We start from the raw sequence: 18,879 nt of genomic DNA, 5'->3' as shown, positions 1-18,879 counted from the left end.
ACAGGTAAACTTTTAACACTTCAAAACGCTATCTCAGAACTTTTTTAGCAGTATAAAAACCCGAACACAATTTCAATTTGCTGCGAAAAGCTTTAATTGCCGGTCGTGTGTGCTCGGGAGCTCTGAAAACAAGCATATTTCCTTGAACTTGAGCTGGAAAAACAAGTTGCAAATAAGGTCAGTTGCAAATAAGGTCAGTTGCAAATACTGTGTTAAAAAAAAATATTTAAACAATTATGGGAAAAGGTGAGAATTAAATTGGTATATAAAGATTTTAATGTCCTTGCTGGGTTGGAATAAACAGCAAACTCCTGATAAATACAAGATTTTATAATATAGTGGAAAGTGTTGAACAGTTTTGTAATCTTAATCCAAATCTATTAAACAGTGTTATCTGTTTTTCTTAATTTAAGTCTTTTATTACATCATAGTTACGAGATACTGGGAAATGCGCATCAAAGCTCTAGGCTAAGTCCCTTTATTGGTATTGTAAAAATCTGTGCAACACTTTTCATAAGTTATTTGTTTTGACGGCACTTAACTAAGTTGCATGATAACGTACCCGTTAGCAAACTATTTTTGCCTTAGGTCTAATGAATGGAAAAACACTAAGAGTTCTGCTTTACCACATGCTCTTAGCCTAGATAACTTTAGAACTGAGGGGGACTGACCTATCTTAAACCCGTATCAGTTAATAAATTAATTAACAGACTTATTGCTGATTTATTAGAATTCCGATAAGGATAACGAAACTCAAAGATGGCATTAACCGAGGCCCTCTTTCTGGTGGTTGCCGCCCTGGGAGCGGTGTACGTGTGGTTCCAGCGCAATCACAGCTACTGGCAGCGCAAGGGATTGCCTTACATCCCGCCCACGCCCATCATTGGAAATACTAAGGCGGTCTTCCAGCTGCAGAACTCGTTCGGTTTGTATCTATCGGAGCTGTATAATGATCCCCGGGTTAAGGACGAAGCTGTGGTGGGAATTTATGCCCTCAATAGGCCCGGCCTGATTATCCGCGATCCCGAGTTGATCAAATCTGTGCTGATTAAGGACTTTAATCGGTTCCACAACCGCAACGCCCGCTGCGATCCTCATGGAGATCCCTTGGGCTATAATAATCTGTTCTTTGTGAGGGATACCCATTGGAAGGATATTCGCACCAAGCTTACGCCCGTATTTACCAGTGGCAAGGTTAAGCAGATGTACACCCTAATGCAAGAGGTAATCTTAAACTTTTACTTCTATTTGAAATTTGTTTTTATGGTGCCTTCTCTACAGATTGGCAAGGATCTGGAGACTTCTCTGCAAAAACATGGCGAGAAGAGCTCTGGTAAATTTATCACCGAGATTAAGGAAATCTGCGCCCAGTTCTCCACCGACAGCATAGCCACTATTGCCTTTGGTATTCGGGCAAATAGCCTGCAGAATCCAAATGCGGAGTTCCGTAACCATGGTCGCAAGCTATTCACCTTTACAATACCCCGTGCTAAGGACTTCTTCGTGGCCTTCTTTCTGCCTAAGTTGGTTTCGCTGCTGCGTATCCAGTTCTTCACACAGGAGTTCGCTCACTTCATGCGCAACACCATTGGACATGTGATGGCAGAAAGGGAGCGCACCGGCTTAATCCGCAACGATTTGATTGATGTTTTAGTTGGGCTGCGAAAGGAAGCGGCAGAGGAGCCTACAAAGCCGCACTATGCCAGAAACAATGACTTCCTGGTGGCCCAAGCGGGTGTCTTCTTCACCGCTGGCTTTGAGACCTCTTCCTCGACGATGTCCTTTGCTCTTTACGAGCTGGCCAAGCATCCGGAGATGCAGGAACGTTTGCGAAAGGAGATCAACGAAGCTCTGGTGGAAGGCGGCGGAACTTTGTCCTACGAGAAGATCCAATCCCTGGAGTATTTGTCCATGGTGGTGGATGAGGTGCTGCGTATGTACCCAGTGCTCCCGTTCCTGGACCGAGAGTACAACAGCATTGAGGGTGAGCCGGATTTGTCGCTGAAGCCATTCTATGATTTTACGTATGAGAACGGAACCGCTGTTTTTATACCAATCTATGGACTGCATCATGATCCCAAGGTAATGATTTTATTATGATAAACTAAAGAACATTTCTGACGCTCCTATGATCCCCAGTACTGGACCAATCCCAGCAAGTTCGATCCGGAGCGTTTCTCGCCCGAAAATCGTAAATCGATTGTGGCCATGGCCTACCAGCCCTTCGGAACTGGCCCCCACAACTGCATCGGCAGTCGCATTGGACTGCTGCAGAGCAAACTGGGACTGGTGCACCTGCTGAAGAACCATGCAGTAAGGAATTGCGCCGATACCATGAAGGAGATGAAGTTCGATCCCAAGGGCTTTGTGCTGCAGGCTGAGAGTGGAATCAACCTGGAGGTAGTCAATGATTGTCTCTACGACAAGAGTGCATCGCCGGTGCAGTGAATCTGTGAACTCTAGACCTAAATCTAATATAATCGTAGATAGTGAGTGACGAGATAATCGCCTGCCTGTCGTTTTACCAATTATACAATAATCCGCGCCAGAAACGGCGCTTCGGCACTGGTAAATAAAAACAAAACAGAAAAATTATCAAATTAAATGTAATCTGTTGAGCTCTCGGTTAGAGAGTCTATAAAATTACGCCACCAATAAATAAATGTAATCTACATCTAATACATCTCGTACATGCAAATGCGATTTTAAACGTTTTCAAGATGATTTGGGGGAAAAAAGCCCCATAAATATGCACTGTTAGGTATATATCTATATATATCTGAGTGATTGATCTACCAAGTCATTTCTCCAGCGGATAAACACGCCACTCGTCAATCAAATTGCCCTCAAATATACGCGACACTAGTTTAATTCTTAATGCCAAAACACGCGAATCTCCGGCTTAGTTCTCATTCGATTGTTGTTCTAAGATATTCGGTATTGCCTTGCTGAACTCCCAAAAAAAAAGTAAGTTTCCCTTTCGGGTTATACGCCCATAGGATCACGGACTAGTCGCAGATGAATGCCTCCTTTGGCCTGGGTAATAATCGCCTTGGGGTCTAGCTGCATTCGCCGTTGTGTGCGTTCCGATGTGGTTATCAAGTGATTGCGGAGAATGTTCACCAGACCTACCTTCGTCTGAAGCAAGCCGAAGCGCTCGCCGATGCAGCCGTGCGGACCGAGGCCAAAGGGCATGTAGGTGTAGGGCCTGTGATTCTTTCGATTCTCAGCGGAGAACCGCTCTGGCTGAAACTTCTTGGGCTGGGGAAAGAACTGGAGAAAGCAGACCGACTTTAGTCCTAAAAATTTCGGTTATTACTTTAGAGTAAACCTCACCTCGGGATCCATGTGTATGGCATAGCAGGGTATGTAGAAAGGCATTCCCTTGGGCACCCTTAGGTTGTTGAAGGGAGCAAAAGGGTAAGCCTCGTCGGAGGTGCACTCGCGATCCAAGAACGGCAGAGGAGGATACATGCGCAGCACCTCGAGCAGAATCATCTGCATGTACACCAGGGATTCAATCATTTGGAGCGTCACCTGGCCATCGCTTTCCACCAGAGCCTCTTTGATTTCATCTCGCAATCGCTGCTGCACATCCGCATCCTTGGCCAGCTCGTACATGGCAAAGGCCATAGTGGAGGAAGAAGACTCAAAGCCGGCGGTGAAGAATAGCACGGCTTGGGCCACCAGGATGTCGCCTTCGAACACGAACTGATCCTTGATGCCTGCAGCCTTCGCCTGCAGCGTGCTCCTCCGAAACTCAATAAGGATGTCTATGAGATCGTTTCGTGACTTGCCAGATTTCTCACGCTCTTCCATCACATAGTTGATGGTCTTGCGCAGAAAACGTGTGGCCTCAGCGGGCACCACCTTGAAGCCAAAGAAGGGAATCAGGTGTGGCAGGAAGAAGACCATGGTGAACTCTGCCGCTCTTAACAGACTGAAATCGAACACAGAGCGTCCATGCCGCCGGAACTCCCCGTTCGGATCCGTGAGACTGTTTGCCCTGACTCCGTACGCCACCGTAGCAATCACATCCGTGGTGAAAAGGGCGCACAGCTCCTTGGCCTCCAAATCAAAGCACCGCATCCGTTCATTATGGAGCGGCTGTTGGCGCAGATGGGCATCCAGGCTGGCACCCACTTCTTCGACGAGCGGGAACATATTCTTCAACCTGTTCCCAGTAAAAAAGGGTGATAGCTTCAATCGCACCTCCTTCCAGGCGGGGTTCTTCAGGAAGAATATGTTCTGTGAGCCCAAGGGATCAGCCTTGTGATCGGAGTTCGAGTACCGATTGCAAAATTTTCCAAAATCCTTGACCAGGATGTTTTTCACCAGTTCCGGATCTCGCAGGAGCAGAGCAGGCTTATGAAATACGTGTATCCCCACGAAGGGTTCGTTCTCCGCCGACGGATGATTATACAGCTGGGATATGAACTCGGCGGGACTTTTCTGCATGCTGAGTAGTCCCATAAGGTTACCCACTATCCACTTGGGTTTAATCTCACGCACTCCCAGGCGCTGCCAGAAGGAGTAGTGCCTGTCAAGTAGGCCACAGACTAGGGCTAGAAGGACAACCGAGAAGATCAGCAATACCAGTGCCATGGTGGCTCTACTAAGTTCCGTTGTCGACTGGCAAAAACCAATCCTACTCAGCTTGTGTTAAGCTTTATATGGGGTTCATCGAGATGATCCTTCTCTTTGTGAATGAATTCCATGAATGGGCAGGTCTCTATTGTGATGCTAAGTTGGACTCTTTTGTGAGATATTTCAATGTTTGTTTTATCTTTTTGGTGTTCATGAACAAGGTAATGTTCTTTATAAATATAGAGGGTTTCAAAAATATGACGTTTGGTTTTTTAAAGTAATTAATTTTCCAGAAATGGAATAATGGTTTTAGTTTAAAAGGGTTTAAAAGGGCCTGTTGTGATGTGTTTTAATAATCTTTAATACTAATTCATTGATATTGTTTGTTCTTACCTAGGAAATATGCTGATTCTCTGGCTGCTGCTTCTCACCATGCTAACCCTCCATTCCTGGCTGAGGCACAAATATGCCTATTTTAAGAGGTTCGGAATACCCCATCTGCCTGTCTCCTCCTGCTCCCCACTGGGTCACCTCGGTCAGCTATTGTTTCTCCGCATTTCCTTTGGAGATCTCTTTAAAAATATCTACGCTGATCCACGTTGCAGTCAGGCCAAGGTTATGGGCTTCTTTGTGCTACAAACCCCGGCTCTTATGATCAGAGATCCAGAGTTAATCCGCCTGGTGCTGATCAAGCATTTCAATAGCTTCCTGAATCGCTATGAAGCGGCGGATGTTGGAGATCCTATGGGAAACTTGACGTTGCCCTTGGCCAAGTATCACAACTGGAAGGAGAACCGTCAGTGTATGTCGCAGCTCTTTACCAGCGGTCGTCTACGTGAGATGATGTATCCCCAGATGCTGAGTGTGGTCCACGACCTGGAGAACTATCTGAAGAGAAAACTGCGGGACCTACCGGACCGCGTGCTTCCGTTGAGCAGAATGTGTCAGCTGTACACCACCGATGTGACGGGAAATCTCTTCTATAGCCTGGATGTGGGAGGATTACGTCAGGGACGATCGCAGCTACTGAAGAAAACCAAGGAGTTATTTGAAACCAGTCCACGCAAGGTCTTGGACTTTATGAGCGTATTCTTTCTGCCCAAGTGGACCAAGGTTGTAGGAGCCAAGGTCTTCAGTGAAGACTACGCACTGTTTATGAGAAACTTGGTCAAGGATCATGAGGAGCCCAAAAAGGGGGATCTTATTAATCAATTGCAGTACTTCCGACTGAGTCGCTCTTCCAATCACTACTCCCAACATCCTGACTTTATAGCCTCCCAGGCGGGCATTATACTCCTAGCCGGTTTCGAGACCTCCTCAGCCCTTATGGGTTTCACTCTCTATGAACTGGCCAAGGCACCCAACACGCAGCAGCGCCTCCGGCAAGAACTAAGTGACGCTTTTGGTGCTAGCTGCACTTCCTCCATCGACTATGACACATTGACTGCCTTGCCTTATCTCAAAATGGTTTGTCTGGAGGCCTTGCGTCTGTATCCAGCGGCTGCTTTTATTAACAGAGAGTGCACAAGTCCTGAGCCAGAAGGATTCTCCCTGCAGCCGCATTTGGACTTTGTGATACCCCGTGGAATGCCAGCTTACATTTCTATTCTGGGCCTGCAGCGTGATAAAAAGGTACTTTCGAGAAGATTTACTTCTTATGAATCTATTATTATTTTTATATATTATTCAGTACTGGCCCGATCCTTGCCGCTTTGATCCCGAGAGATTTGCCCCCGAACGCCTTGAAAGTATTGTCCCCATGACCTATATACCCTTTGGAGCTGGTCCCCATGGCTGCATTGGCAGTCGCCTGGGTATTCTTCAACTGAAGCTGGGCCTGGCTCACATTTTAAAACTATATCGGGTGGAAGTCTGCGAGCGGACAGTTCCAAAGATTCGTTTCAATCCTAAGAGCTTTATGCTAGAGTCTCGAGATGAGATATATTTACGGTTCTGCAGGGAGTCTATGACTTAAAACTTGTATTAGAGGGCACCTTATGGCTGTGAAAATTACGATTCCTAATTACAAAAAGTATTCCGACTCTTATTTAGTTAATATAGTTAAAGTTTAATTTATAAATGGTTCCTCAAACGATTTCGTTTAAAAAATACAAATTTATTTCAGCCAAAGTTACGATGTTTAATTTCCAGACTTACCCCTTTAGGAAATCTACCCAGCAATGGGGTTTTGGCGACATATACATCACAGGGACCTCTAATTACCCGGATTCAGCTTTCCCAGCTTCCCTTCGATGTCTTTGATACGGCAGCGGATCTCTGGAGCGGAATCGCGCTGGAACTTTTCCAAATTCAACTCGAAGCTTTGCCTGATTAGGTTCAGGGGTTGCTGGTTTTTGGCCCCACTTTGCCGCTTGATGAGCATCAGGACAATGTTGAGGGCTTCCTTCTTGAGACCTGTGTGTGGGACGCCAGCAGCAAGGGCTACGGCTGCCAGGACATCGGTGCAGATCTTCTCAACAATGGCTTCGCGGGTTTGTGGCGCCGGCGCTTCCGTCTTGATCTTCTTCTCCTGGTTAATCTGCGACAGATCTGGCAATTGAGCGGACTCATCGAAGACATAGAGCCGCTCGATATACTTGGCAAGGGCGGCCAGTAGGCTGACCTGCACTGGGCGCGTGCTCTCCGCAAGAATGCTCGTGCAGTTCTCGGCAAAGAAGAGCTGGTATCGGTGCTGTGTTTCGATTGAATGACGCGGCCAAGACTTGCCCAATGTCTCCCAGACGACCTCCTTCAGTCGGTTGAGTGTCTGAGCCCTCTTGTTGCGCTCGTCAGCCGTAAGGTCCTTGCTGGTGCTAGGCTCGTCTTCGTCGTCTGACTCTTTGCGCAGCTCCTTCTTCTCCAGCAGATTCCAGCTCATGTTGTACACCTCTTCGAAGCGATCTGCTTCCAGCTGGTCGAGAATGTTGCCCAGAGAAGCCAAGGCATTGGTACGATAGATGGGCTCTCGTTTCCTTGCCTCCCTCATGGCTGCATCGATGATGGTGGGACAGATTTCGTGGGATCGATTCAGTCCCTTGCAGAGTCCAGCCAAAGCTTGTAGGAGGCGCTCCTTGCCCTCGAAGGTGCGACCCTGCAGTCCAGTTAGGAGGAGCCTGATTAGGCGCACTCTGTCGGGCTCTTCCAGGGTGCTGCTCAGGCGAGTAGCTATCGTTTGGATGGCATTAGCTGCCTGCGCCTTGCGAGACCAGCTGGCATCGGTGAGAGATGTCTCCAGCTTGGGTATGATCACATTCAGATTAAGACGAATGCCTGCGTCCCCTGGACTGACATCGTTCCACAGATCTTTCCACAGCTCCACATTGGCCTTTGTTTCCTCGCTGACCTCTTCATGCATGGCGAAGAAGATCAGTGGTAGCATGCTGTCCATGTAGTCCTTCAGGAGCTCATGATGGCGCTTGTTCATGGACTGAATGGTCAAGGCAATTGAGCGATTTTCCGGCTGCTCCACATACAATTCGTCCAGCTTAGTGAACAGGCTCTTGATCGACTGCTCTTTGGCCAGCCCCAGGAGGTAGCCGATGGCACTGGCGTTGTACTTCCGTACAGTGGCGTTGCGATCCTTGATGCCCACGAAGCAAGCGCGAATGTATTTACCCACCACCGGTGTCATCTCCTTGCCCAGCCGGATGCTGATCAGACAAACGAAATGGGCACAGCCAATCTTAGTTCCCAGATTCACACTGGACCGCATCAGTTCCAGGACTTCGGGCGTCATCTTCTCTAGCACAGGATAATCAATGTACCGCACGCACTTGCCAATGGTCTCCATAGTGTGGTGTGACTTCGCAGCCTCCGCACGGAGTGTATCCACGGCCTCCTGTGCCTCGTTGTCAGCTCCCAAACGAGTGGACACGTAAGACAGCTTGCTATTTTCCAACTCGCCGGTGGCACGGAGCAGGCACGGAATCAGGGTGACCAGATGAGGAGCAATTAGGGCTCCCGATGAGTCAATCATGTCGGAAATGGTCTTGATGCTCACCGTGCGGATCTCAGCCACTTTGTGACCCACTCCAATCTCCAGTAGATACGGTAAAACAGATGTAGCCACCGCAGTGCCAGATTTCCCATGATCCGAGGAGGAGGCAATAACGCACAGCTTGCCGAGGAATGAAGCAGTGCCGTGAGCCGCTACCCTGGTACCTTCATGGATGTCGTCCATCACACGAAAAAGCTGAAACCATAGTTCCTTCAGCTCCGGCTCGGGAACCTCATCGACCTCCATGGCATCGGAAGCAGAAGTCCGCCGCACAAGCTCATCCGAGCGCAGTTTCAAGCCATTGGAACGCTTCAGCAGATCCCGAACCGCCAGGCAGCATGCGATTCGTACTCGCCACTCCTTGCACGTGAGATTGTCCAGAAGCTCACGCAGAATTTCCCAGTAGTAACGCTCGGTTACCTCCTTCGAGTCACTCACAATAGTGTCCCAAATTGAGATCATCGAGTTCTGAATTTTGGGTGTGGGATCGTACTTGTAGCGATAGAGGCGCGGTATAATCTTGCCCAAATACGGTTGCATCTTCTGTCTGGATTCGGCGGAAAGAGTTTTCAATCCGAAGGCCGCTCCCAGTTTGCTGGTCCAAGTGGCATTGTGATTGGCCAGCTGCATGAACTGGTAGATCATGTCCGGTTGGTTGAGATCCGAAGCTAGGGAGCAAAGCTCCTTGTAAGTGGTGATATTGCCTCCCGTGGGCGTCTTGCCTAGCATGCCTTCGGCAAAGATTTCCGTATCGGCAGTGACCTGGTTCACCTTTCGTTTGCCCCCAATTAGTTGATCCAGCAACGAGTTGGCCAGGTCACTTTGGCTGTTGGAGTCTGAGAGAGTGTAAACAAGTCCCAGGCCACGGGACGCCACATCCTGGACGAATTCTAAAAGAGAATGGTAAGAAAAAAAAAGGTTACAAAAATGATCAATTCCTAGGGAAGCCTAAAACGCACCGCTGTCATCGGAGAGGAGCTCAGTGAAGGCAAACTGAAGCAGCTCCTTCTTGGCCAACACTGCGGGACGCTTGCTGCAGTGCTTTACTACGGCCAGAAGCCACACGGAGATGGCCTGTCGGGAATTCGGATTGGGTTCGGTGACCATGCGAATCAACGAATTCAGGAATTGCTCAAATTCGGCATCGCTGCAGTGTAGATTGACGAACTTCTCGTCTGGCTGTCCCTTGTTCACATCATAGCCGCAAAGGGTGTTTACAATCGCCTCGGATATTGCTATGTTTAGAGCTGCATCCTTCTGCACCTTGGCAAGGGTGAGGAACTTTTCCAGATTGCGCTTGGTAAAGTGCTCGCCATCGCCGATGGCCAAGTAGCCAAGACATCTGGCAGACTCCTCTCGTATTTTTTGGCGCGCCGACGAACTGCGCAATAGCTGGAATACCACGCCAAAGACAACCAGCTTAGTAGACGAATCAATACTCGTGTATTCGGTCATCTCTTCGTCGTCATCGCCATCATTGGTGGGCACCTGGATCTCCACCTTGACGTTGGGTATCTGCACAGCCTTGCCGATCATGGAGATGCATTTCACGGCTGCCGATACAAGCAGCCACTGAGATTCACAGAGGGTTTTGGCTAAAACAGATAATTCATGTTTAAAAATCAGGAGTTCTATGCTCGGTAAGGGTTCAAACTCACATATTATCTTGACGGCATTTACAAACTGCGACCAAGTAGCAAAGTCTTTTGCTTTCTTCTCCTGTTTGAGCATGGCAATCTTCCGATTAAAGGTGTGTCCCAGTACCAGGAGCCAGCCATGCTTATGCTCCAATGTCTTTTGCGTAAGGTTGTTCAGGCACTCGCCCACTTCCTCGTCGAATTTATCATCGGACAACCCGAAGGCCCATAGAATGCCATAGACCTGAGCCACATGGATGCGCATTGTCTCGGAAACATCCTTTAAGGTGTTACCGAGCGGCTCCAGCAGATGCAGCTGCTTGGCAGCAAAAAGCTCTGGAGCGGCATTTAGTAGATCGTACAGACAGACAAGATTAGATTCGCCTAGAAAGAAGACATATGTTACTTTACATTCCTTAAATACTCCTGGCTCTCACATACTTCTCTTGGCCTCCACACTACGTTGGACAAACTGCACGTACTGATTCAGCGCGTTGTTTTCCTCCTCGTCGTAGTGCAGGGTTATGTACTTGCGTAACTCCTGGGTATATTTCTCATCCCCAGGAGCAGACACTACGCCAGCCGAATACCACAGGCACAGACGTAGATAGTCCAGCAGCTCCTCGTACACTTCCAGGCTGTACGGTAGCTTGGTGCGTCCCACCACCACGCAGGAGTTGCTTTTCTTAAGCCGCTTATTAGCCATCTCGTGGACGTGGGACATCATTACCGGAAAGCTGGGCAGTACCACACGTCGTTGCTCCAAGGACAGGTGATTAAAGTCACTAATGGATTCACTATTGGTGCGGTTTTCGACCTGCTCGATGGAGGAGAGCAGGTTGTAGTTGACATGATCCTTCTTCGAAGTGCCATACAAGTAGGTTGTCACATTCTCGCGCAGGGAATTTCTGAAGATAACAGGGAATTTTATAAAAGACTCTGAGAGAAGAATTTAGCTTACCGCTCTCCCGCAATGAGCAGCAGCAGGTATCGGGCGGGGGCATAATACTCTGGATAGCAGCTGGTCAGGAAGACACTAGTCACATTCTGAACGATCTGGATCTTTGATTCGGCATTGTCTAGCAGCATGGCCAATAACAGATGCTGCTGGCCATCCAGCTTGACGGCCGATGGATCTGTGTTTTCCTCCATCTCCATGGCATCGCTTTTCTCCTTGGTCTTCCACGCAAATGCTGGAGCCATGGAGACTAGTGCCTCGCGTATAGACGAGTGCAGTTCAGGAGCACAGCTGGCCAGGTTGTTGAAGTATCCAAGGACCAGCTTCAGGTCTTGACTAACGTCCTGCGGAAAGCTGCGAGCATGCTGCGCCAAGGCGGAATATGCCGCATTCTGGACATCATTTGGTTCGGTAGAGTCGCGCCCGATAATCTTTGTAATGCCAGTGAGGATGACCTTCGAAACCTTTGAGACCAACTCTTGGGGACCACTAGAAGGCGAGGATAATGGGATAAGCTTTAAAATAACATAGGGTCATAATGCTCACTCTCTGAGTACCAGCTCTACGAAATTCAGGGCTAAAACCTTGCATTTCTGATTGGTGTTAGTCCCGAAGAGACCGTCGAAGATCACCTGCAGACCCTTTGTCACGTTGATGCTCTTGCCGCGACACTTGATGAGGTACTGCAGCAACTTTTGACGAATGCGGGCACAGCAGGGACGCGTATGGCGGTCCGTCAACTTGCTCTGGTTGCCGACAAACAAGATGTACAGCGGAGCGGTTACTGCTGGGTTGCTAAAGTCCAGCATGGTGCACAGCTTACTCAGCTCGGCGAGCGCCGGAGTGGCCACGCTGAAGCGTGTGTCTGCCGAGGCCACCACAAGAGGCGCGAAGATCTGCACATCTGTGAAGACGCTGGCGCAGAGGAAGCGAACGATTCCCTTCTTAACCTTTTCCAGTTCCTCGGCACGCCAATTATTAGCGATGATTCGCTTAAAACTATAAATACTCATTCCTGGCGGTATCTCCTGATCCTGGGTGATGCCGTAGGGCAGGAGCAACACATCCTGAAGTAGGGAGAGAAAGTTCGTACTGATGCCCGGCTTGTCCTGCAGATTGAGGAGCTTTGAACGCTGTGCCGGATCATCTGGGATCTTGATCTCTGACAGTATGGGCAGCAGCAAGGCAAACATCTTGTCCTGGTAGCTCTCCAACTTGTCTTCGCTGCCCACCACCTTGCTGGCCAGACCGGCCTGTTGCTCCAGCGGCAGGCGTGGATAGCCCATGGCGATGAATATGATGGCGAAGTTCTTTAGGAACGTGCTGCTATCCTCGGCGGCATACTGATCAAGCAGAGCCTCCACTGGGATTTGGACTTGTCCCCGCGACGAGAGCCGCCGCTTGATGTGGGTCAGCACCTCCACGACCTGGACGTTGGAGGAATTTAAATTCACAATGCATTAGTCAACCGGCACAAGCGAATTTTGCAGCGTCATTGCAGCGAGAAGGGGGCCAGTCACCCGACGGCCTTGGTTTGAGTCCTTTACTTGCCTTGGTGCGCACCGCATTGTGGGGAGAGTTCATCTTCAGGATCACAGGAGTCAGGAATTTGCCCACTGTGGCCTCCAGCTTCTCGTCCGAGTCCGCGTTTCCTAAACGCAACAGGACGCGCTCCAAAAGCTCTGCAAGCAGTAGAAGGTGGATAATGATGTTAGAAAATTTCTTGGTAGCAGGTTCTTCCTCCGATCTGGCGCTTCGCATCACCGAAGGGGACACAATCTGTATTTCGAGTGTAAAATTCATTTTTACCAATTTCTGCATTTGGTCCAGATTCCATTTTTAATGTTGTTTCTCCTTGTGGGTGTGACCAGTTTCCGCTTTAAATTGATACCAAGAGGTGTAAGCTTTTTATTACTGAAACAAAACAGCTGTTTTTAGCTTTATTATAGCCAAATTTAAATAAAAATTTGTTAATTTTATAAGAGTACATACTATCATTATAATCAGAAGCGTGCAACACAGTGAAGGAGTCATTTCCTACACTATAAATTGATATTATTGATCAGCATCAACAGCCGAGTCGATCTAGCCATCTCAACTAATTTTTTAAGAATTTTATAAGGGGTTACATCGTTAAAATTTAAAAAAATTAAAACAAATTTAACTTATTTTTTTATTTTAAATTAAGTAAGTTTTTGGTGCTATTGGCTAAAGGATTCATTTCCGACCCTATAGATCATATATATTCTTAGTCAGCCGATTCCAAGTCTAGCCATCTCAGGAGGAAAACAAATTTTTACCAATTTTTAAAGAAATTTATAAGCGGTTAAATTTGTCAAAAATTTATACAAATTTTAAAATAAATAACATTTAACTTAAATTTGCAAAAATAAATAACGACATAAAAATATCGATTTGAAGTCCCTGTGCATATTTTAACATCGAACAGTTTCATTAAGTTTTATATATTTCGTTTCACACCTAAGCTATTTATTTCGAAAAAATAAAAACCGACTACAATTTTTGTAAATTTTTTAACGTTGCCGAAAATGCAAAACTTTGTTTAATTTTTGAACTTTAAAAATGTGCAGATTTCTTACTTAAATAAATGAACACAGAAAATCCGAATGGAAAGCTTTTTCGGCTTAGTTTTGATCGATTTCGAAAGTCTATATTCTTTTTTATTTTAATATAAACAAATAAAAAAACTTTTTTTCGTATTTCGATGCATTTTTATTAAAAGAATTCATCAAGTTAAATCTAGTTAAGGTAATAAGTTCATAGCTCTGGTCAATTTAGCCGTCTTAAATCCTGCAAAAGAAGAAAAACACATTAGTCAAAAATTAAAGAATTCACAGTAATAAAAATTTTCTTTGATAAATTTCAGTATTTCCACTTTTAATGGAAAGAGTCAAGGTTCTTCAGCAATTTGTTTTATGAAGACCGTCATGATTTTATCATCAGAACGCCAAATTAAATATAATTAAAAGTAACATCTCAATACACACCTTTTAATGGAATATCTGTTTCGTCCGCTGAAATGCTGTGGAAACTAAGAAGAGACTATGGAGAAGAACAAGGGTTAAAGTTACATTTTTTGTTTTATTCAAAAAGAATAACTGCTACAAATATTATCTCTCCCGAATGGTGGTTGTCCGCCTCACTTAGTACTTCTTGAAGCTCTTCTTGGATCCCTGACCCTTGCTAACCTTCAGAACGTTGAAGCGCACAGTCTTGGAGAGGGGACGGCACTCACCAATGGTGACAATATCGCCGTGCTCAACATCCCTGCAAAGGAACAAGAAAGATGTAATTAGTATGGGCTTATCTTCAGTTGCAATATAGCAAGATTTATGTGTAATTTCAGTTTTTTACGTTTAGTAAAAAGAGTCAAGTTCTTTCAGCAATTTGTTTTATGAAGACCGTCATGATTTTATCATCAGAAAAAAAACATTATAGAATTTGGTTCAAGTTGAGCTTGGTTTACCTGAAGACGGGCGAGCAGTGCACGCTCATGTTGCGGTGACGCTTCTCGAAACGACTGTATTTACGCACAAAGTGCAGGTAGTCACGACGGATGACGATGGTGCGCTGCATCTTGGCCTTGCGGACCACGCCGGTCAGGATGCGACCACGGATCCTCACATCACCGGTCCATGGGCACTTCTTGTCGATGTAGGTGCCATCGATGGCCTGTTGGGTGAGAGCAGAGAGACATGTTAGCTAGGGAATCGATGGCATTTCAGTGGGGTACAAGTTTCTAGCATCACCTCACGGGGGGTCTTGAAGCCCAGGCCAACATCACGGTAACGGCGCAGGATCTTCTTCTTGGTGATGCCGGGCTTGACCTTGCGGTTCAAGTTAACACCGAATTGTTTTTGGAAGGCGCGCTCGTTCTGGTTAATGTGGAATCATGTGGAGCACACGGGGGCGAAGGGTAGGTGGTGTTCAGGTTCGGCGTGCAGAACGGTCAACGTGCAGGGAATGAAATGGAAACAAACGGAGGGGCGCAACATTAGTCGTGGTTTGCTCTTCATCCTCTTACCTCGGCCGGAGCCCTGAAGCCCAGCCCAATCTGGCGGTAGAACCGGGGGCGCTTCTTCAAAGTGGCGCTCTTGCGGCGCACTACCACCACCGCGTGCTGTTTACGGAACGCGCGTTCGGTTTGCTGCAATATACATTTCGTGTACACTGTGTGAAACACCATGCGCTAAAGTGAGGTTAGGGCGAGGCCGCTCCGAGTTGTTTGCTGCCTCTAGGTGTCCCGGACTTTCCATCGGTTTTATACTTGAAATATCACTTACACACCGCTTTAGCAGGGTCCTTTCATCTTGCAGCCGCGGTTTAACCCGCGCATTTAATTTATTTTACACATTCTCGTGGAATCTTACCTGATCAGCCATGTTGATGAAAAAGGAAAGAGCGATTCGCTCAGTGTTGCCAGATGGAGCTGGGAAACTATCGATGACACTATCGATACTATGGCTGTTTGGTTATTGCTTTCAAAATATCGATTTTTGCATTATCGATTATTTGAAAAAAATTGTTTTATTTAGGGTTGGTACCAACATAAGATAAATGTTCTTCAAATGGCAAAACTACAGATAAGTGGTAGCGAAAAGAAGAATAACAAGAACAATTTTGTTAGCTTTCGCCTTGGATAATATAGGATAAATGTTGCTAGCTAAAAATTTAAAGCGTTGCCGGATCAAAAAACTCAACAACTTATTTAGCGAGCGAAATAATACCATATACATACATATATTTTTAAAGCCCAAATAGAGGAAAATTACCTAAGGAACATTTTAGGGGCCAAAAAATGAGGTTCTGATGTACATATATAATATGAGATGAGACATTTTAAACACGAAAATATTTTGTTTTTGGGCGACGACTGTGTTGGCGCTCCGGTTATTTGGCTTTAGACCCATAGCGTCAAAAATAACAATTAATAGTATTCCTATATCTAATCCGTTCTAATTAACTTTGAATTTAATTTATAAAGTTGGTTTACAAGAAACATCTGGCTTCGGCTGTCAGTTTGACCATTTTCGCCCATTTTTTTTAATTTCTTTGGTCACACTGGTTCTACATTCGGGAACACAAAAAAATATAATAGACATATAACTTTCATCATTAATAAAAACACTAATCACCTCTAGAAATACCGATACAACTATCGATTACACATCTTTGCACATCGCTAACACAAAAAACTTGCTGGTCATCGAAGTCGAATTCATTAAATATTTTCAAAAATCTTTAAATTCGACGCATTATATATCCTGTGAGTATGGCAACAGCGATGAATAACCCTCTAACTTAACTTGAAGAACGGAAAAAAACGGTTTATCGCAAATACACAGCGCCATTACGACACAATCTTTTATTTCGCAGCTCTCGAGAAGCGCTCGCATCATGTTCGGCAGACAAAGTGGACTGGGCAGTTCCAGCAACAGCAGCAACCTTGTGGAGTTTCGCGCAGGTCGCATGAACATGGTTGGCAAGATGGTGCACCCGGACACCCGCAAGGGCCTGGTCTACATGACCCAGAGCGACGATGGCCTGATGCACTTTTGCTGGAAGGACCGCACCTCTGGCAAGGTGGAGGACGACCTGATCGTCTTCCCCGACGACTTTGAGTACAAGCGTGTCGAGCAGTGCAAGACCGGACGTGTCTACGTGCTCAAGTTCAAGTCATCGACGCGCCGCATGTTCTTCTGGCTGCAGGAGCCCAAGACTGACAAGGATGAGGAGCATTGCCGCCGCATAAACGAGCTGATGAACAATCCCCCGGCTGCCCACCAGCGCGGTGGTGGCGGCAGCAACGATGGCGACCTGCAGTACATGCTTAACAACATGTCGCAACAACAGTTGATGCAGCTGTTCGGAGGAGTGGGCCAAATCGGAGGTCTTAGCTCGCTGCTGGGCCAAATGAAGTGAGTTTCTAGGTTATAAAAACTATATTTTTAAGGATATTTCCCTTTTCCATTTTATCTGATCCAAATTTCTGCCTCTGCCTTTCCTTAAAGCTCCCGTACGCCATCCTCTCGCAACACGTCGTCTTCGGGTGGTGGCGGCGGCGGTGCCTCTGCATTGCAGACGCCCGAGAACGTCACTGTGCCACGCACCCCGTCTGCCCCGTCCAAGGGCTCCAAGTCGGGCAGCAGCCGCAGCAGCAGCAATGTGAACTCGCAGGCCGGCGACGCCGCCGGCAGTGCCGGATCGTCCCTAGATGCGGATGCCTCCGGTAAGAACTCAACCACATCGACCACAACGGCGTCAGAATCGACCGGAGCCTATGCCAACCCATTCCAAGCCTACTTATCCAATCTCTCCCCCGAACATGGCGCAGGACGATCTCTGAACATTGACCTATCGACAGCGCTTTCCGGCGCCGAGGCCATCAATCAGCTCATCGCCGATCCGGAGCGCGTCAAGTCGCTGATCGTGCACCTGCCTGAGTCTGAGGATGCGGATGAGGATCGCAAGCAGCAGATTAAGGACCACATAACCTCCCCGCAGTTCCAGCAGGCCCTGGCCCAGTTCTCCAACGCCCTGCAGTCGGCCCAGTTGGGTCCGGTTGTTAAGCAGTTCGAGCTGTCCAATGAAGCTGTGGCCGCCGCCTATTCCGGCAACTTGGAGGAATTTGTCCGCGCTTTGGAGAAGAGCCTGCCCGCCGGCGCCACCATGAGCGGCGATCCGCCCAGTGAGAAGAAGGGCGAAGCCGAGGTCACCGCTGTCGCTCGGGATGAGAACACCGATCCAGCTGAGAAGCAGGAGGAGAAGCAGAAATAGCTTTCGCTTGTGTAAACGACAATAATCCAAATGCGTTCGTCGTCAGCATATTTTTTCACGTTTTTAAGTATTTTTCGATTCGGAATAAATTAGCAAGTTACAAATGCATTACAAAGAAAATTGTTTCATTTTGCTGGTAATTATGAGTTTTCTAGCGCATACTATTAAAAAACATTATTTTATTTTCGAGATCGTTCAATGGTAAGAAGCAACAACAGACAAGTCGTTTTAGCCACGGTCCGATCTTGATATCTAAAAGATCTGGACTCAAAAACTTTTTAGTTTTTAAAAGATTCTTAAATAAATCAATCACGAAATATCAAAGTATACTTGTAACTTGTTATAAAGTTTAAATAGTTTCAAGATTTAAGTTTTAAATATCTAAAGTTAAAAAATGTTTAGTTTTAAAATTTTAAGGTTGTATAGAAAGTATATTTTTATTGATTACCGTTATGTGATTATCGATGCTCTTTCTTGATTTTTTAATAATCTAGGATCTAATCTAATCTAACTTTAATTTTGTGAATTTAAAACATAATTTTACGGTTAATTTTGTATCTTTTTTATCTGAAAAACTTTATTTTTTTATTTTTTTTGGGCGTTCAAAAACCTTAAAAGAGTTATAACATTCCATAATATATTCTCCTCATCCTCATAAACTTCAGTTCCTATTCGTTTCTAGCTTTCGTCACTAGTTGGTACAGACAAAAACATATGTACAACTAATGAGTAGCCCTGCTTATTTTGATGATTACAAAATATTGGTAAGCTACCAAATGGCAAATTGGCTGATTTATGGCCAGTAACGGTAATAGTAATCGTCAAGGTCATCATTTCGGGTGTCATCGTGTCCCCCTAACGAAAAGCTTGCCACTCTGCTCGCGCACCCACCCCCTATGGTT

The 18,879-nt window shown here is 46.4% G+C and overlaps 6 protein-coding genes across 10 annotated transcripts; 3 read left to right on the top strand and 3 right to left on the bottom strand.

The window, feature by feature from the left end:
* The first annotated feature begins 82 nt into the window (after nt 1-82).
* On the top strand, nt 83-2,679 carry Cyp6g1 (Cytochrome P450 6g1). Its single transcript, XM_020959759.2, has 4 exons — nt 83-177; nt 731-1,224; nt 1,282-2,082; nt 2,140-2,679. Exons 2-4 carry the CDS (start codon nt 760-762, stop codon nt 2,446-2,448), a joined length of 1,575 nt encoding a protein of 524 aa, XP_020815418.2. The 5' UTR covers nt 83-177; nt 731-759; the 3' UTR covers nt 2,449-2,679.
* On the bottom strand, nt 2,377-5,464 carry Cyp6g2 (Cytochrome P450 6g2). Of its 2 annotated transcripts, XM_020959762.2 has the most exons (3): nt 4,981-5,464; nt 3,337-4,565; nt 2,377-3,273 (listed from the first exon to the last, which is right to left on the bottom strand). In XM_020959762.2, the coding sequence occupies exons 2-3, from the start codon at nt 4,471-4,473 to the stop codon at nt 2,986-2,988; spliced, it is 1,425 nt and encodes a 474-aa protein (XP_020815421.1). In that variant the 5' UTR covers nt 4,474-4,565; nt 4,981-5,464; the 3' UTR covers nt 2,377-2,985. The 2 variants fall into 2 exon arrangements, with proteins under 2 accessions (XP_020815421.1, XP_020815420.1); XM_020959761.2 differs by lacking the exon at nt 4,981-5,464 and having other exon boundaries at nt 3,337-4,605.
* Nucleotides 2,603-6,717, top strand: Cyp6t3 (Cytochrome P450 6t3). The gene is made up of 3 exons (XM_086831535.1): nt 2,603-2,967; nt 4,985-6,219; nt 6,278-6,717. The coding sequence occupies exons 2-3, from the start codon at nt 4,990-4,992 to the stop codon at nt 6,560-6,562; spliced, it is 1,515 nt and encodes a 504-aa protein (XP_086687661.1). The 5' UTR covers nt 2,603-2,967; nt 4,985-4,989; the 3' UTR covers nt 6,563-6,717.
* Nucleotides 6,635-13,125, bottom strand: LOC110189623 (proteasome-associated protein ECM29 homolog). Its single transcript, XM_086831533.1, has 8 exons — nt 12,989-13,125; nt 12,731-12,861; nt 11,726-12,606; nt 11,183-11,668; nt 10,663-11,129; nt 10,243-10,605; nt 9,544-10,179; nt 6,635-9,474 (listed from the first exon to the last, which is right to left on the bottom strand). Exons 1-8 carry the CDS (start codon nt 13,014-13,016, stop codon nt 6,803-6,805), a joined length of 5,664 nt encoding a protein of 1,887 aa, XP_086687659.1. The 5' UTR covers nt 13,017-13,125; the 3' UTR covers nt 6,635-6,802.
* Nucleotides 13,126-14,261: 1,136 nt separating this feature from the next.
* Nucleotides 14,262-15,603, bottom strand: RpS11 (ribosomal protein S11). 3 transcript variants are annotated; one of them, XM_086831532.1, is made up of 4 exons: nt 15,571-15,603; nt 15,225-15,347; nt 14,667-14,872; nt 14,262-14,467 (listed from the first exon to the last, which is right to left on the bottom strand). In XM_086831532.1, exons 1-4 carry the CDS (start codon nt 15,580-15,582, stop codon nt 14,344-14,346), a joined length of 465 nt encoding a protein of 154 aa, XP_086687658.1. In that variant the 5' UTR covers nt 15,583-15,603; the 3' UTR covers nt 14,262-14,343. The 3 variants fall into 3 exon arrangements, with proteins under 3 accessions (XP_086687658.1, XP_020814941.1, XP_086687657.1); XM_020959282.2 differs by lacking the exon at nt 15,225-15,347 and adding an exon at nt 14,950-15,075; XM_086831531.1 differs by lacking the exon at nt 15,571-15,603 and having other exon boundaries at nt 15,225-15,401.
* A 632-nt stretch (nt 15,604-16,235) lies between these two features.
* Rpn13 (regulatory particle non-ATPase 13) lies at nt 16,236-18,097 on the top strand. 2 transcript variants are annotated; one of them, XM_020959309.2, is made up of 4 exons: nt 16,236-16,466; nt 16,577-17,118; nt 17,212-17,429; nt 17,535-18,097. In XM_020959309.2, exons 2-4 carry the CDS (start codon nt 16,598-16,600, stop codon nt 17,975-17,977), a joined length of 1,182 nt encoding a protein of 393 aa, XP_020814968.1. In that variant the 5' UTR covers nt 16,236-16,466; nt 16,577-16,597; the 3' UTR covers nt 17,978-18,097. The 2 variants fall into 2 exon arrangements, with proteins under 2 accessions (XP_020814968.1, XP_020814967.1); XM_020959308.2 differs by having other exon boundaries at nt 17,212-18,097.
* Nucleotides 18,098-18,879: the final 782 nt, after the last annotated feature.

Source organism: Drosophila serrata, unplaced genomic scaffold (genome assembly GCF_035046125.1).
Source record: "Drosophila serrata isolate PLE 108 unplaced genomic scaffold, ASM3504612v1 contig_240, whole genome shotgun sequence".
Taxonomy (NCBI): domain Eukaryota; kingdom Metazoa; phylum Arthropoda; class Insecta; order Diptera; family Drosophilidae; genus Drosophila; species Drosophila serrata.
This window is presented reverse-complemented; position numbering and strand designations above follow the sequence as displayed.